The sequence below is a fragment of the Opisthocomus hoazin genome, chromosome 7 (assembly GCF_030867145.1).
Source record: "Opisthocomus hoazin isolate bOpiHoa1 chromosome 7, bOpiHoa1.hap1, whole genome shotgun sequence".
NCBI classification, from domain to species: domain Eukaryota; kingdom Metazoa; phylum Chordata; class Aves; order Opisthocomiformes; family Opisthocomidae; genus Opisthocomus; species Opisthocomus hoazin.
Genome location: NC_134420.1, coordinates 66,117,085 through 66,134,422, shown reverse-complemented (window position 1 = coordinate 66,134,422; position 17,338 = coordinate 66,117,085). Strand labels below are relative to the sequence as shown.

General features: G+C 47.8%; 1 protein-coding gene across 1 annotated transcript in view; it reads right to left on the bottom strand.

Annotated features, from left to right (window-relative positions):
- The window catches only part of PRKCH (protein kinase C eta), a 124,005-nt gene extending 107,104 nt beyond the window's left edge, over window positions 1-16,901 (bottom strand). The window contains exon 1 of the mRNA XM_075426810.1: window positions 16,473-16,901. Coding sequence (XP_075282925.1) covers window positions 16,473-16,820 — 348 coding nt within the window. The 5' untranslated portion in view covers window positions 16,821-16,901. The remainder of the gene's footprint in view (window positions 1-16,472) is intronic.
- Window positions 16,902-17,338: the final 437 nt, after the last annotated feature.

The window sequence follows — 17,338 nt, the reverse complement described above, 5'->3', positions numbered from 1 at the left end:
TCTCAGCCTGACTTCCAGACAGTGGGGTTAGTTGGAACCCCAAAATGTGGATGGCAGGGCTAAGTGAACCTCCACACCAGGCAGGCCCACAGTGCTTGCTTTCAGCCAGGGAAGCTTCCCATGCAGGCTGCCATCCCCCTCCTGCAAGGCTGGTACCGCATGGGTGCAGCCGTGTTGCTGTACCTCTCCTAAAGGCAGTGTGACGTAGGAAAGGAGCTGCACATACGAGGTCATACACATCTCCACCTTTTCAGCCAAAGACTGCAAAGCCCCTCGGGGTGCTGAAGAAACCTTACACCGTAAATTTTATAGATGAGGAAAGCAACGTATGAGCAGGGCAGGAGCAGAGCTAGAAACAGTGCTTGTGGTCTTCAGAAACCTGAGCTGGCACACCGCACGGCAGGCACACCGCCTTGACAGAGTGCAAGGAAGACACTGCAGCAGCCATGAAAGCAACGTGTGCCTGGACTGCACAGTGGTCCAGAAGCCGAGAAGAGTCAGTCGCTCCACAGCACAAGAACCCATCAGCCTTTTCAGTGACCATAAAGCCTTGCACTAGGTGCATTGGGGGGTGGGGGCCACACCACCACCCCTGCCAGTATCGCAATTAATTTATGTGCAAAATCAAGTTATCAGCAATATTTCTGACAAAACATAAGATTCCAAATGATGTGTCCCAGTGGCATGCCAGTCTTTAGAACGACAGCTCCCATCACGGGTATCCCCATTCAAAGCCCTAACTGCATTACTCACCCTTAGTGAGGATACAAAAAGGAGGGATTAATTCCAGCAACTTTCGAAACCCAGGTCCTGCCAGGGGCTGTAACACCATGGAGAAGCCTAAGCACCTATGCTCTGAGCATTCTTTCCAGATCTTGAATTCATCACAGCGACTTCTTTCTTCCTCCTCTCTCCTCCTCACCTGGCAGTTTCTCAACACTGAAACTATTAAGGACTAACGTTTATATCCAGCCAGCACTAATCCACCACATCTCCTCTCACACTCCATGTTGCAAGATGATCTGTCAAATGAATTGAGATGAAAAGCAAACTATCAAATATGGATGGTGTCTCACAGGAAAGAATCTGCTTGGGACACAGAGAAAGATGGAGAGGAAGGTTAAAAGTACTTTAGCCCACACAGCTACCCCTCTCCCACTCCCTGCCAACAGCTTACGGGACTGTGTAACATCCCTGGTACACACATCCCAGAACACCCTGTGAAAGCAGCAGCAGTTTCTGGCTGCATAGCCAATTAGACGTTTCTTAAGGTACAAAAAAAGGAGTGCCAAGGCATGCACACCCCCAGCATTCCTGAAGGTATGATGCTTGCTCCTGGTCTCCAGATGTTACCACTCACGTCTCTGCTCTGATCCCACGAGGTCCAGTGCTGGGAGTCACAGTCAAGTCTTCATGCAGCAAAAAGAATGCAGGTTGGGATCCAGTACGCAGCTGACAACACCCAGAAAGGACATGCCATTGCCAACTTTTGCTCTGCCAAGTTAGATCGTAATCTGTTTGCATAGTGCTTTTTGTTTGTGGGTTTGTTTTTCTGTTTGGAGTCTGGGTTTTTTTTTGTTGGGGTGGAGGGGAAAGAGTACAATAAGAATACTTCTGTAAAACAGCAGTTAAAAAAAAAAGGGTGCGTAGATGGGGTTCTTCATTGTGAAGGACCCTTGGATGTGTATTTGTACAGAAAGGATTAGGTGAGGAAAAAAAAGGGTTCCGAAATCCTGAAGCCAAGCACTGCAATACGAGACAGACTGTCCAAGACCAAGCATTTTTCAGTCCCGTCAAGTCTGTGATTACAGTTTTCCTCACCTACCTCATGAGAGAGATGATCTCACTACCCGCTTGTGACCATAAAGTCATAGCTATGACTCCAGCAACTGAGTTGAGATGGGAAGGGGCTGAGAAGCATCAGCCTCCAGCCTTCCCCAGGCCACTGGATGGGTGACAAGGTGCTGTGTCAACTGGGAGATGCTGCTCAGCTGACCCAGCCATCTGCCTCCATCTGCAGGAGGCGGCACTTTGGGGGTTTGCGTGCAACTGCAAGCTGACAGGCAGCTTGCTGGCATCTACCAGCAGCATGTTGTCACGTATTTCCCCTTTCTAATATTTCTTTTTTTCCTTTCCAAAGCATGGTTTCAAGATGAGGAAGCACTTCTCAACCAATGTGACCAACATGTACCTTGGATTAAAACAAGGCAAGGGGCAGGGGGACCCAGAACGGGTCAGCAGAGGAAAAGGTCAGAACGTGGTTGGAGTGGTTTTGCTCACATGTCAATTGCGAACATAACCTGATGCTGACCACATTTCCCATCCAAAGCTCAACATCACCTGCAAAGCTGCAGACAGCTGTTCTTCTCCTCAGACAGAGCTCTTGCTGGGGATCACTGCAAGTCCAAGCACATGGCAATCCCAGGGAAGCCAAGGGCAGGACAGGCTCCGTTACAAGGCCATCATACTTAGGACAACTGCTGTCACGTTCCCTCCTTGATCAATATTCAGTTTCTTTGTGAATGGAAGGCCTGACATTTTATCTGTGCCACAGCCAGTGTTGCATGTGCTTTATATTACAAACACACATGCTTTTAACTCCATCCCACTAGCTAATATGTTTAAAAGTATAAATTCCCTTCTGAAGAAAAGTATTTCCCTAGCTGGGTGGCACTGCTAATGTGGACCTTATGCTCCTCTTCCCATTGACAAACAGCCCTTCCTGAGGGGGGACACACTACCTTAATTCCCAAACCAAAATTTTATTCACTCCAGGAAAAGTCACATCAATTTTAGTCTTATAACCTTAACCAGAGAGCTTTCACCAGCTGAGGACAGAAATCCCTTGGACAGCATTTATCTTCATTCAAAATAAAATCAAATAACTTCCCTCCTTTAAGGTTTACCGAGCCCTGTAATATAAAACCGAGAAGCCAGTCAAACAGTTCCTCTCCTCTGTATGAGCAGGACGCTCAGCAACAACCTTGGGGGGAAGAAAATGAAAGGGATACAGTCCCTCTAATAACTGCCATACATCCAGTAAAGTGAACCATTACAAACGCAGTCCCCTAAGAAAGATAATAAAACACCTAACGCTGTTCGACTCCTAATACGCATGATATTGAAAGAGCCCTAGGTAAGCTTACAGAAGTGAAGATTCTGACACTAAACTAGCTGCACTGGAGCTGCTGACTAGATCCCTACCACCACCGCACCGTGAGTTTCGACTTTTTATGAATTTAAAACATCCCTCTCGTAGCCCAGCAGCATTTGAAAGCTTCTGGGACATTACCACAGACAGTAATATGAAGCACTGGGGTGGTTTCGGATACAGATACTGAAAGTCTGAACAAGTAATGACCCACTGGAAAATTCACAGCGAGAGGTGGAAAGAAACACCTACGTGTTCTGACTGTGGCTTTGAAGCAAGCCACAACACTGTCTATTGTAAAGAGCACCGTTCCTGTGGAAACAGTTGCTTAATATTGTTAGAGATGGAGTAAGAATAAATACTAGGTATACAGAATTTTGCAACTACCCATGTACTGGCTAAAAATATATATCTACAAAAGAAAAAAAAAAAAAGTCCTGTTTTTATCTTTGACAGTCAACAAAAAATACCAGGCATGGATAAAGAGTATTTTTGTGCAGCTAAAGTAATTAAAAAAAAAACAAACCCACATTTCTCTGCAAATAAAATTTCATATGCCCAGGACTATTAACATAATGAGACTGTTTAGTCAGCCTAGAAATGAACCACAAAACTTATACTGAGAAAATGTTGATGAGTTTTTCTGAGGTCAGGAAGACCCTTTCAGAACAATCTTCCAGGAGCCAAGAACAGGGGCACGGAAGGTTGTTTAAAACCAGCAAGCCTCAGTTACTCTTTTCTCGCCTAACATTCATGTTCAAAACAGGAACAGGAGCTTCTAAAATGTTTCTAAAATAAGAAGTGGCATTGCTTAAAAACAATGAGTACTGCATATCCATTGCTGAGGCAAGTGTCTTTGCAGTAAGCTTATTTATATATAGAAATAAATGCACTGACCTCATATTAATCACAAACGCTCCTTTCTCTAATGACAAAGGGAAATGACAAACTTGCAAGGACATATCAGGAACCTTCTGAGATTGCAGCCTCACAAGCCAAAACATGTGACTAGGGGAATTATCATTGCTTCTCTTCAAAGAAATCCACCCAGACCCTACAATTTTATTCTTGACAAAATCAGAAGAGTGCAATTCTAAAATGAACCACCCGATGATTTTGGACACAGCTTCAACCCTCCATTCTAAGCTTCTAAAATTCTGGAGTTTTAAAGTTCTTAATTCGAGGCATTTTACCCAACAAAGCTGTAACCGGAGGGAACACAGCCAAAGGGCTTTCTCCTGGCTACACAGAGCGCTGAGCTGACGCGAGCGTGCGCTGTGTCCTGCCTGCCCCACAACACGCCAGCGCTCACAGGCGTCTCTACACCGTGAGCATCAACACCCCGCGCTCCTGCCGACGTGCAGCCACGTGCAGCAACGGCTCCCCCAAGACAGGCTAAAAGTGATGGCTGAAGCACCCCGTCAGTGGAGCTTAGGTAGCATCACCGAGGGGTTCTGTGCATGTCCCACGGTGGCTGTAGTCAACTGCTGGGAAGAGCATACGGTTGATTATGAACTGATAAATCATTAACCGAGTTGTTCACTAGATACCAAACTAAGGGGAAAGGCATCTTGGTATCAAGCTTTGATGAAAGGAGATTACTGTCCCCAGCCCCCCCCAAAGTTTCCCCTCCCTTCTTCCGGCCGTCACCACTGCTCTGCAAAGGCGGCAGAATGGACGCTGCTTTCGCACGACTCCAAAACCACAGTTCACAGCCCACTCCATTAACTCATTCGGCCTTTGCCTGACACTTTCCTTAGCAAGCTCGGCTGCAAAATGGGGTAGGCGAGCAGCAGAGAGACGAGCAGGAAGCACTCTGTGCCTCCCTCTGCACAGCGATTGCCCATGGGGGAGGACAAAACCCTGCAGGCATCCTCCTGGGTCTGCCCCATACGAACTGCCAGAGCTCACAAGACACAAGCCTGCTGAAAAAGTGCTCCACCATGGTTAAACACAAAAGCCATTCCTAGCCTGGACAACTTTGTAAGCATTCATCCAAATGAAAAGGGTTCCATCCATACCAGCACATGAACGTATTTTGTCTACAAGAGTCTGAAAACCATTCTGTGAGGATGTGCAGCACAGCCTGAGCTTTTGCTGTGTTAATTCTGTGCCTGCCGGACACTCTAGAATCTAAGAGTCTGCTCTCCGTTTCAGTACTCATCCCAAGACAATGACAAGCCCTAAGGATCTGGATATAGTGAGTCCTGGCCTGCAGACACAGCACCACAACAGTAAACCCGGAGGTCCCACTGTCCTTCAGGTAGAGCTGGAGATCTTAGCCTTAAGCTACAGAGATCTGGAACATGCAAGAGAAACCATATCTGCTTCTGTAACACTGCTGTCCATTTCTTCTGTCTGCAGCACACCCCCTTTGTCCCTCAAAGGGAAAGAATACTGTTCAGGCTCCCTTATGCAGCTCTAGAACTTGCTCCTTTCTTAGACATGCGCACAAGGAACTTCATGCTCTTCTAGGCTCATGCCAAAAAGCATTCAGCAAGATTTCACAAAGGAAAGTGAAACATGTTCCTTCATGGAATCAAGAAGATAGGGAAAAGCTTTATCATCTTTATTAGCAAGATGGCTAAATGTTACTTGAGCTAATTATTTGAAAAGGTGGTCAAAATTAGTTACTATCATTCAGTACTGACTGGGTTATTATAATAGGGTCTAATTTTTGAGAGGAAGGTGGCTTATCCTAGCACAGCTGGGTTTCTACCCAGTTTTGCTCCACTCCAAACCTAGAACAGCTTAGTTGCTTGTACAGTAGCTACTAAACCACCACAGTTACATCCCACTACATTAAGGAAGACTTAGTAAACCAGGATTTTTTTCTTAGCGTCGGTCTGTAAGCTGCCACATCACGAGCCCCTCGCAGAAACAAGAGGCTGAAACTTCTGCAACAGGAAACTGCCTGTGGAGTCATTTCCAACAACTTCCAGAAAGTCACCCTCCCTCACAAGCCAGTCTTGGGAGCAGTTCTTGTGGGAGTTCCCAAAGCTCCCACACTGGACTTCCTCCTGTTATTAAGTAAACAGATAACAAAGCGATAGGCGTAGGGCTCCATCTTGCAAACTGACTATGAACAGCAATATTCCCACAAAGCCCTATTAGGCGATAGAGGATCACTCTACACGTTTCAGACCACTGTAGCTTTTGTATTAAATAGTGTGTTCCAACTGAGTAGCTTTGACAAGAGATCCCACCACGGATTGGACCGCACAGGAACATTTTCCTTACATGGTTATATTCTCTTCCACGCTCAGCAGCAAACTGCCTTACAGAATAAATTTTCATTGAATATATTAATGTTAGATGCTTCAGTCTCCAAATGACCTAGATAATAAAGTCATTGCACGGAAGCCAATTCCTTCCTCTTTCTCAGAGCTCCATGAGCACTCACTGTGCTCAATAAATAATGTAGAACCCAGCCATCATTATAAACCCTTGTTGCACGCAAGCAGGAAAGAAACGTGTCCATTTCTTTTCCCAATTAGACCGGTGCAAAGCTGGCAGCGTAACTCCATTGACGCCATTGGGAATCCACTGATGTAAACCTTGCAAGCAAAAGCAGAGGCAAGCACCTGGCTCCTATTCTGCTGAAATCTCACAGAAGACACGGGCAAACTTTTTATAGAGCGACATTTTACAACAAGTAAGAAAGCAGGGAGACAACTTTCATGTCAATGTTATTAAAAATAGATGCCAGAAAGAAGTGAGGTATGGAGAACATCCTCTCATGGAGCGTGACAGAGTTTACATGTGAGGGAAGGATAAGAATTGGACCCTACTGCATGAAAAGTTTCTTCCTCTCTTCTTCAGATTTAAAACATCTAAATTTTAAAAGAATTAAAGCATATGAGACAGAAGAAAACATTCAGTAAGTCAATTCCCAGATTTCACCACTTAGAACAACATGTTTTTCCTCTCCTCTTCGATCCTGGGGAAAAAACCAAGCTATATGCCCTTGTTTACCAAGGAAAATAAATGTAGAACAAAGTAGGAATTCAAACAGGATTTGTTCTTGATCTAGAAGACCTTCATTATTTCGAAGGAACTTAGCCCAAAACTGACTAGATTTAGTACACAATAAGGGCACTGACCAGTCCAGGAGGAGGGAATCACTCCAGAAACTAACTCATATGTAGACAAGCCAACTCCAACGCTGTCAGAGACAGCGCTTATTTGCAACTATTTTGTCAGATAAAAGCACTTTGGAGTACAGACATCCCATGCTGATTTTTACTGTCGTGGCAGAACTGTCACCCTCTTTCCTAACCAGACTGCAGAGCCAGCCAGCTCCAGCAAACTGACCCAACCCGACCCGATCCTTCTGACAGTGCCCGTCTCCCTCTGACTCACACCTGCAGCACTCGGCACAGTTATCACTGGTCCCTGCTGGGACCTACTACAGCATCTATAAACCTGTGAATGATGACAAATATTTTCTACCCAAAAGCAACAAAAGGATTCTCAAACTAAGACCCCACTTCTACTGTAGGAGGTTTAAGATACTAAAGCAAGGGGAGATGCATATGAAGACTTTACAAGTGATGCCTTGCTTGCATGATAGAGTAAAATTAAATTTACTCAAGAGAAAAACACGAAAATATGGTACTTCGCTAAAATGGAGACTAATGACAAAGATCTGAAAAAGAAAAAAAAAGAAAAAAGCAAAGAAAAAAGAGAAACCACAGAGCAGGCCATAGAGGAGGCCTAGACACCAGAAGTGGTGTAGGAAAGTATGAGCTGCTTTTTCAGACCAAACCAGACCAGTGACAAGTCAAAATCCTGCCTCTGAGGATGCCTGATACTAAATATATGAGACAAAGGCAGGAAAAACATCTCAGCGTTCAGATGTAGAACTACCATCTCAAACCTCTCCTCAGCCGCTCGATGCACATTGTCAGACTATCTGTCAGTATAATTCTTATTATTAGGTGTAATTTCCTGGGACAGCATAGATACACAGCCTGTTTCTCACATCCTCTCCCCCACTCGCCTCCCTCTGAGAAGTTACAGGGCTCTGCTGATCTGTTAAGTGATTTCATACTGCAAATGATTTTATCTTTAAAAAAAAAAAAAACACCACACAGCAGACATGTAATACTCATATATCAAATCACACATTTAGAAGTATGTCTTGCATGGACGTGTTTTCCTCCTCTCCTCCTTTTGACAGAAATATCAGTATAGCAATTAAAAAAAAAAATCCACTAAGGCCTACACAGCATTGTCTTGTTGCTTTAAAAAGCATAAACAATCTATCTCCCATCTCACAAACTGAAGTCAGCTACCAAACCTGCCCAACTTTTGTTTCGGCACCAGTCCTTCTTCTCGTGTCTGTTCAACAGCGAGGAGACCTCTCCTGGAAGGAGTCTGGAGAGCTGCCACCATGTCACTGATACAAATACAATCAACTCACTCATGAAATTCAATACTTACGAAACTTGGCAGGTGAACACCAAGAAAAAGTCTTTATGTAATGTCATCTACAGGTTCACACCCCCCTCCCTCCTCCCCTGCCAACATTTTTTTGTACTGGCAAAGCTCGTGGGTAACTACAGTCAGAGCAGCACACTCTCACTCCAGTGCAAGTTGCACTGACCCGAAGGGCAGCTCTGCACCGTATAATGGAGCACAGAAATCCACATCCAGCGGCAAGGAGGGCCAGCAGACAAGCTGAAATCTTAGAGCAGATGGAAGCCCCAGGTGCCCCGTGTCTGCGCAGCCCAGGGCTGCCATCCTTCCCAGGCCGGGCTTCATTGCTTTGCAAGGTGGCACTCAGAGAAGACAACCCTGGATGTGACATCCATCTGTCACACAGACAAGCCACTGGCATCCCCTGCCTGCGGCGGATGCACCTCTCCATCTTGAGGGCTGCACCCTTCCATCGGGACACGGATCACTGGTGGTCAGAGTGCATGAGGCTTTCTGGAGATGCAGTGTGTCCCACAAGGATGACAGTGGCTGAAAACAAGCTTGCCCTGGCAGCCACCACTGCCACTCTTCTGCCCTTAACCTGCCCCCATCCGAGGAGCCCCAGGAATGAGCAAAGCAGGGAGCGGGCCGTCAGCCGGTAAAACTGCTCTGGCAGGCCTGTGGGATAGATCTGGCCATCGATTAGATGCCTCTGGTCTAGCGTAACAAAGGCACAAGGGCACACAAGGCTTCGCAAGGGCAGTGAAAAAGCAATTTTTTCCATCACCTTGGGCCCAGTGCAGACGCTGAGAATTTAGCGCTGAATATCGGTAGCGCCCGAGCCACTGAGGAACACTTGCTCTCGCACCGCATCGCACCAATGCGACGAAACCCGGCTTCCATCTGTTCTTGGCGCTGGCTTTCAAAAGCAAGCAGGATGGTTTCCTCAGCGACCGACTTCCCTGAGAGATGAAAACATCTCATGATGTCAAAGAATAAAAAAACATCATTGGTATTGCAGAAATTTAAGTCATTTGTCTGGCTTACCCTAAGTGGCTTAGCAGCATTAATTGGATGCTTCAGGATGCGCTTCGGTTTAGACATACATTTGCTATCTTTGATATAATTATAAAGCAAGTTTTTCCCTCGCAACCAGCCAGGGCTTCATGTACCAGCACAACCAAGGGCACGGCTCGGGAGAGGAACAACCGCCCAGCGAGCTCCATCAGGACATGACGCCCGGTTAGTTACCCAGGACTGCGGCCCCGTTCACTCCACGGCCCCACAAATAAGGCAGGGGCGGAATAAGCAATCAGAACAAAGATTGCTCACTGTCTCCAGCAGAAATTAAGTCTGCGGCGGGGTTTGACATATATTAACTGCGTGCCTAAATGGGCTGAGATTTGGGAAGCAAGAAGGCACGATGCCTGATCCAGAAGCCTTTACAAAAGCTGCCAGCAACTCATTTCTCGGTAACTCTTCTGGTCGTCTTTTTCTCCATGGCTACACAAAAGGCCCCCGATTTCTTGATTGTATTAGCAAAGCACAATAGCTACAATCAAGCCTCAAACATCAAAAGGAGCTTTAATAGTTTGCAAAGAAAGGGTGGGAGTCTTATTCACTTCAGTAAGGGATCTGCTTTCATATTGAATTCCACTGTAAATCAGTAGACTTTCTAATGGCATTTCAATGGCTTAAATGGCTCCCTTGACAATCTTTTCTGTGGGGTTTACTGCCTATAAGCTCAAAATGGCCAGAAACCAAACAATTACTCAGAAAATACTCCAAACAGAAAGCCTTGGACAGTCTGGATGAAACACACTTTTACAGAAAGACCTGCGGTAAAAGGTAAATCTAAAACCTGAGCAGTGAGGCGAGGCCCGCGGGGTGCAGAGAGCAGGGCTGGGGACGGAGCTTCCCAAGGCACCGGGCTCACTTGTGCTGTGGTCACCCCGCGGGCCCCCTCCTCCTCCTCCTCCTCCTCCGCATGCAGCTCCTCCAAAAAGAACAGTCCCAGGGCTGGGGGCACGGGTCTGCAAACGCCCGCGGGAGCTGCTTCTGCCATGACCAACGCTGCTGAAGAAGACACGGGCTTGCAGGTAATTCAGCGGCAACAGGCAGCAGCAGAAATGGAAAGCTAACCCTGGCATCAAAGTCAGCCCCACACCCCAGCAACCACATGAGCAATGGCTTCAAAAAAACAACTCCAGACAACCTTGTGTGACTACGGGAACCGGGGCCTCTCCCAACCTCCCCGCTCCACCCCGCGTCAAGAAAGTGCCACCAAGCTGGAGAGCCGAAGCACCGGTGCGTGGGCTGGCAGTGTAGGGAGCGGACCGGGCTGGAAGCCTGCGTGTCCACCATGCCACTGAGCCAGCGGGTCTGGGTGCCTTTCAGTGGGGTTTGGGTGGAGCTTTTGGCTCTGCAGCTTCTCGCAGTCAGGGAAAGGAACGTGGTGATACCTGCACAGCCTATCCCAGCCAAACTGCTCATCTCTGGCATTCCCAGAGCCCTCCCCAACACCAACAGCATCAAAGCAACAGTTCTCCAGACATAGCTGTGGAAAAACAGACTGAGGAACACACTAGAATGCCTGTACCACAGCAGGACCAGGCACCCAGCTGCATGAAGGGCAGCCAAACTCATACCCTGCTGCATCCAGTGCAAAGCCAGGGCCTGAACTCCAGTCCCATGGACCCCTACTAGCATCCCTGTGGCTTCGACCACGGGAAACCAGCTCATCTCATACTTTGACCAAACCTTTCCAGCCTAAGGCACTCTCCAGCGAAATGCCGACGTTCCCCAAGCATGCTCACAGTTGCCAGACAGGCCATTTACTGGGGAGGAGCTCGTGGATGAGCAAGAAACAGAACTCCCAACTAGCTCAGCTTCTGATGCAGAACCACAGAATCACAGAATCATTAAGGTTGGAAAAGACCTCTAAGATCATCACGTCCGACTGTCAACCCAACACCACTGTGCCTGCTAAACTACGTCCTGAAGTGCCATATCCACATGTTTTTTGAACACCTTCAACCTAAAACAGGGCAGTAAGTGTGCAGCTCCTCGTGACACAGTCAGCTCTAGTCGTTCTCATCCGCCTCGATCAGTAAAACTGTTACTAGCATCACATGGGTTATTTAATACCTGAAAAACAGCAACAGTTTTTCCTTTATTTATTTATTAAAGCTTTGTTTTAGGCTGCAGGGCACTCTCCGGTAGGCTTGGTGCATGGGACTTTGTTGGCCTTTTGAAGGGTTTGTGCGTAGGGCCAAAGGACAGCTGTATGCTCAAAGGAAGAAACAGAAGCCAAAATTCTGATAGCTTTCAACAACCGTCTTACCTTTTGCAGTGGGTGTTCCTCTCCACTATTCCTATTCAACATAATAACTGCATAACAGCAATAACAATTACAGAAACGACTTAAAACTTATCAAGAAATAGGGAAGGAGCTTAGTTTGCTCAAGCCTAGTTTGCAATTAATGCGTAGCACGACTTTCACACTGATCAGAGACCTGCACTATGTACATGGTTGTCATGTGCACGGAAACAGAAATCATACAGACAGACTGCTATGGCTCTTTATCTCAGCGTGCTATTGACATATGGAAGGAGACACCAGCTCTACAAGCTGCAGGCCATCTCCTCAGGTGGGCACAGGCTCATACAGACACAGCATACTGCATCGCAAAATCCTCTGTCAACAGCTATGAAGTATTTTTGGCTTCCTGATGCAGGTTTTGCCCACCTGGAGAACAATCTGCAGCGAAGTGGGAGTCAGAAAAAAGACGCAGCCATATCGTATCTGACCTGCAGCACCCTGGCTCTCTGCCAAGGTCATGATGCTCTGGGGAAGAAGATTCATTCTCCTTTAACTCTACAATTTAATGTTCAATAAATACAATCGCATGCAAACATGAATAAAACACAATTCTTTTTGCCTTAAGAAAGAAAAAATCATAGGAAAGGATGCAGATGAACGAGCTCATGTTAAGGAATTCATGAGAATTATTTGTCTTAATCTCTTCCTGCACACAGGAGCAAATGGTAACAAACTCATCAGGAAGTGGCGATTGGCTCATTAATCTTATAGTCCATCTGTTATCTAATTTCCTTCAGTATACTCTGATAATTTGCTACTTCAAGATCAAGGTTTAACTTTAACTCCTTGTTAAAGTTCTAGAAATTATGACATCCCTACCCAGGGACTAACAATTTTTACAACTGTAATTCAGTAATTCCCTAGTATCTGTACACAGCGTACCTCCAAGCTTAAAAACTACTTCAGTTACTACATAAAACTGATAGGAATAATCCTATGTATTGTGAACATCTCCCTCTTTAGTTACAACTCAATACTCCGAACTATTTACGTTGTTTCACTGCCGCATGACTCTTCCTCTACTGCACACAGAGAGAGTTCAGGAGGAGATACTACCTTTTAAAGAGGCATATGCCAAGTAAAAACATCTTAGCGCATGCTAGTGCAAAATGAAATGCTTTAAAAGACAAGTTTCAACCCTGATGTAAATCATAACCTAACAGCTTTCGGATAGCAGCCAGCTTACTTTTCAACCGTGTTGCACCTGGCAGGGTCATGCGCATGGGTGTAAAATGCTACCATTCAGGTTTGCACAATTTCACACCCACACAGGAAAACGTCGACCAGAAAGAACACAGTACCAGAGAGATCACTCCCAGTTCTAACTACGTTAAAGCACACTGAAGGCAAGATGACATTTAATTGACAACATTAATAAAAACTACTGCTCTGCTACTTGACAAGAAAATATAAGAAATGGGAAACAGAGAGAAGGATCTTGAAGTTAATAAGCTGTTACAGATTTGATCTGTGTAAAATTAGTCAAATTTGTTTAGCATCTAATATGCAAATTAAAAATATCCATGCTAATGTGTTTACTAGAAGGACTTCAAAAAACAATCAAAATGGCTAGAAGAAAAAGGGTTAGCTTCGAAGTGTCTCTGGAACACGGATTTTACTGCAAACCAGGAACAGAGAACTCTGTCCCAGTACCCAGCGGGATGACTCAGGTGTATAAGCATTACTGATGAGACAGCTCATGTCCACACACTTACTCATCTACTTAAGTGTTTGGGGTCATAATTGCAGTGATGTACCTGCAAGTCATCTGGGAAGCACCAGCTCTCACACACCAACTGCTCCCACTCGCCTCTCGCTGACACTTCCTACAGGTCTCACAAGAGGTGGCGATCAATCTTACAACTAATCACTCTTTTTCTTTTTCAGCAGGAGAAAATCCAGGTTTATAAACAGAGCAGCATGAGCCTAAGAGCTCATGTCGCAACTTTCGCGCCAGCACATGAGCTGAGGGATTGTCCCAGGCAACCCCTGGCAGCTCGGCTCTCGGGAGGAGAGCTCAGGGAGCAGAGGCAGCCAGCTGCCCTGCCCTGTTTCACTGTTATCAATCCAAAGAGCATCTAGAGTTTATCAAGATATTGCTGTCCTTGTTTCTGAAAAGTAAACGTAAAAATTCTGTTTCAAATTAAAATGAAAGATCGTGCACAGCCAAGTCAGTGTCAGCCAGGTTAAACTTTAAGGATTCACTGCCTTTCCCCTCACTCCGTTTACTCCTTCGTTGTCTGCATGTGCTTTTGCTCTGGGGATGGAAACAGGGCAGTACGAAGGATTTCAGGGTGGAGGTGTTGCAAATCATCTACAAATCCCTTGTGGTGTCGTGTGTCGTGCCAGCAGTTCACAGACCTTGGGTTAGTAGAAACCAGCATTTCCTATCCTTCTGATTACACAAAACCCTACGCAAAACAGCCTTGGTGTATTTATCAAGACATATTAAATTATCAGGGCAAGATGCTGTTTCCTGTCATCATGTGATCCTGGCTGCACACTATGTGAGATGCTAACGAAGGAAGGCAAAAGAGAGGGGAGAGGAGAAAGGGAACAGAAGATGAACACTTGCTCGCTCCCCACTAAATTCACTCTAGTTCTATTTTTTAGACGTTAACTGAAAAGCAGAGCAGCAGCTCTTGCCTCTGTCTACATGCCCAGATATAACATCAGTTTACATCAGTCTAGTTAAAAAGCTCACTGATTTCCCATCCCATTGCACTCCTCAACTCACAGGTACAGGAGTGCATAAAACAGATACCTATCCAGCAGGGGTAAGAAACGTTTCCCTCGCCAAAGACCAGACAAGCATTTCAGGCCGCAGACTGCATCTGTCCTAAAAAACAAAAGTGCAGGATGGATGAAATGAAAGAAACAGCTGGCCCCTGGACATGCATGTATCCACACCGGAGGCAATACTATTACTGAGATTTTAGCAATGTAAATAAGCCACCACCTTTGCAACAGAGCCAGACCCAGTGCGACCGGGACTCCAGCCTCCCAAGAGGACAGGGCCTCCCTCAACAGCAAAGAGGAAACACCCCCAGCAAACACGAAGAAAACCCTCAAAACCAAACACGAAGAAAACCCTCAAAACCACAGCTCTCTCCTTTGCCCTGGCCCACAGGGGTCCATTCTCTATTTAAAACTGTTTTAGCACAGGTCCCAGGAGCAGTTTCCCTCCAGCAGCCCAACCAGCCTGGGAAGCTGGGTATGCACCCACCGAGCAAACCCCTGTGAACTCTTCTCTGGCTGTGCTGTCAGAAGCAAGACCTGAGCTAACTGGTTCAAGGCTAACTTGGATCCCTCTGCCCAACACAAAATCACATCAGTGATTGTCTGAGAGAGACCACCTTTAGTGCATGAACCTCAGGCCTATCCATAGGGTACCTAAGTACACCATAAGAAGAAAAAAGAATAAAGCAGTACCAATATACACCTATTAATCAATCCCGCAAATGGTATTTCCCTGTAATCACCCCAGAGGTGTAGCATCACACCTCAGTCACAGACAGTGGCTGAGAACAGAAAGCACCCGCGTTCTCCCCAGTGATACGATCGAGATGCCTATCTGTTCTCTACCGTGTCACCTTGCTTTCCTCCACGTCTGAGTTCATTGTGATGGTTACCTGACCATGCGTGCTGAACTTCCTGGCCTCAAAAAGCTAATAACTGTCTTAACCTCGGATATTCTCAGCTCTTCTGTACCTTCTCTATCCAGAAGAAACGCCTTACACACGCTCCTCTTTTTTCAACCTAATGCTTACAAGCAAACTACTGTCTGAACCAACACAGTCACTTCCTCCTCCCTTACTGTACTGGAAGCAAAAGCACAACGTTAGAGCCTGCACTATTCTTTTCACTTACCATTAGGACTAAGACACAAATGTGATTCTCTGGGCTGGATGCAAGTGACATCTACTTGGAAACAACCTCGAGTTAGCTGTAAGTGAAACTGTGTTCACCCAGCGCAGCAGCGTGCACAGTAGTCACAAGACCAGTCCTGCCATTCTGTTGAGAAGTCGAAGAAATTCACACGCACGCATCAAACAATTGTGCAAGCATGTGTAGATCTGTGCAGAAACACATCCACCCGCAGGTATCCAAGTATGTCTCTGTGTGCTGAGCAGGAGGAAGGGACGCGACCGTGTGAGTCTGCAGGTGCACTTCACCAGTTATGTATCACAAGCCTTTGCTTTGCTCGTCTAGAAAGGAGAGAGACTTCACAGCCCTCATCTACCGGGTCTTGACCCTCAAGCTAAGACAGTTGAGACTTTTTGTTCTCAGGGTCCCAAAACGCATCAGGATGAAACAGCAGCCTAAGCAAATCTAAAGCACCGGGGCACAGAGATGCACGAAGGTACACCTGTGTCAACACGGAGACGCGCGCCGGGCTGCGTGCATCTGCAGCACGGGCGTGCAAGGGCAAGCCCCGGCTCCGCCAGCACCCTCCAAGCGCCTTCATTCATTCGGAGAGGAGCCCGACCCCGGCTTCTCCTCCAGGCAGCTACTCACCCAGCCTTCGAAGCTGTCACTGGGGCCCGCCGAGCGCAGGAGGTCCTGGAAGTGCAAGGTGCAGTTGGCCACAAAGTCGTCATAGCCGATGGGGGTGTCGTGGAAGACGGACAGCTCGATCTGATGGCCGTCCGTAACCGTGGCGGAGAACTCCTCGTTGTAGGTGGGTTTGTTGGTCTTCTGCTTGGTGCTGGTCTGCCCAACGCGCACCTGGTCCACGCTGACGGTGACGTACGGGTCCAAGAGCTGGTAGCCCTTGCGGAAGAGCGAGTGGCGGAGGGACCAGCGGGTGGGCTGCAGGCCCACCGCCTCCCCGATCCGCACCTTCAGGTACCCGTTGAACTTCATGGCTCCGGACGCGGCCGCCCCCCCGGGAGCCCGGAGCAGAGCCAGACCCCTCTCCCGCGGAGCCGGGCCGGCAGCCAGCCCCGCCGCGCCTCCTCAGGGGGCCGGGCGGCGGCGGCGCGCCCGCCCCCGGGCCATGCCGGGGCCCCGGAACCGCCGCCCCCCGCGCACCGCCCACCTCCCTCGGCAGCGGGCAGCCGCTCCGCCGCCCGGCCCGGGCCTCTCTGCCGAGGGCGAGCGGCGCGGCTCGGCTCGGCTCGGCTCGGCTGGGCTCGGCTGGGCTGGGCTGGGCTCGGCACACCTGGGCCGCGGGACGGCGCCGGGCGGGGAGGAGCCGCGAACCCGCGCCCCCAGGGCGGGCCCGGGGTGGGGCGGGGAGCGGGCGGGACGGGCGCTCGCACGGCTCTGTCCCGGCCCGCTCCCGTCGCGGTGGTGCCGGGCGTTGCCCCCCCTGCCGCTAGCACAGGTGCGGTCGGGAGCCCCGCCGAGGGGCGCAGAGCCTCTGGCCCCGCCGTGAGGAG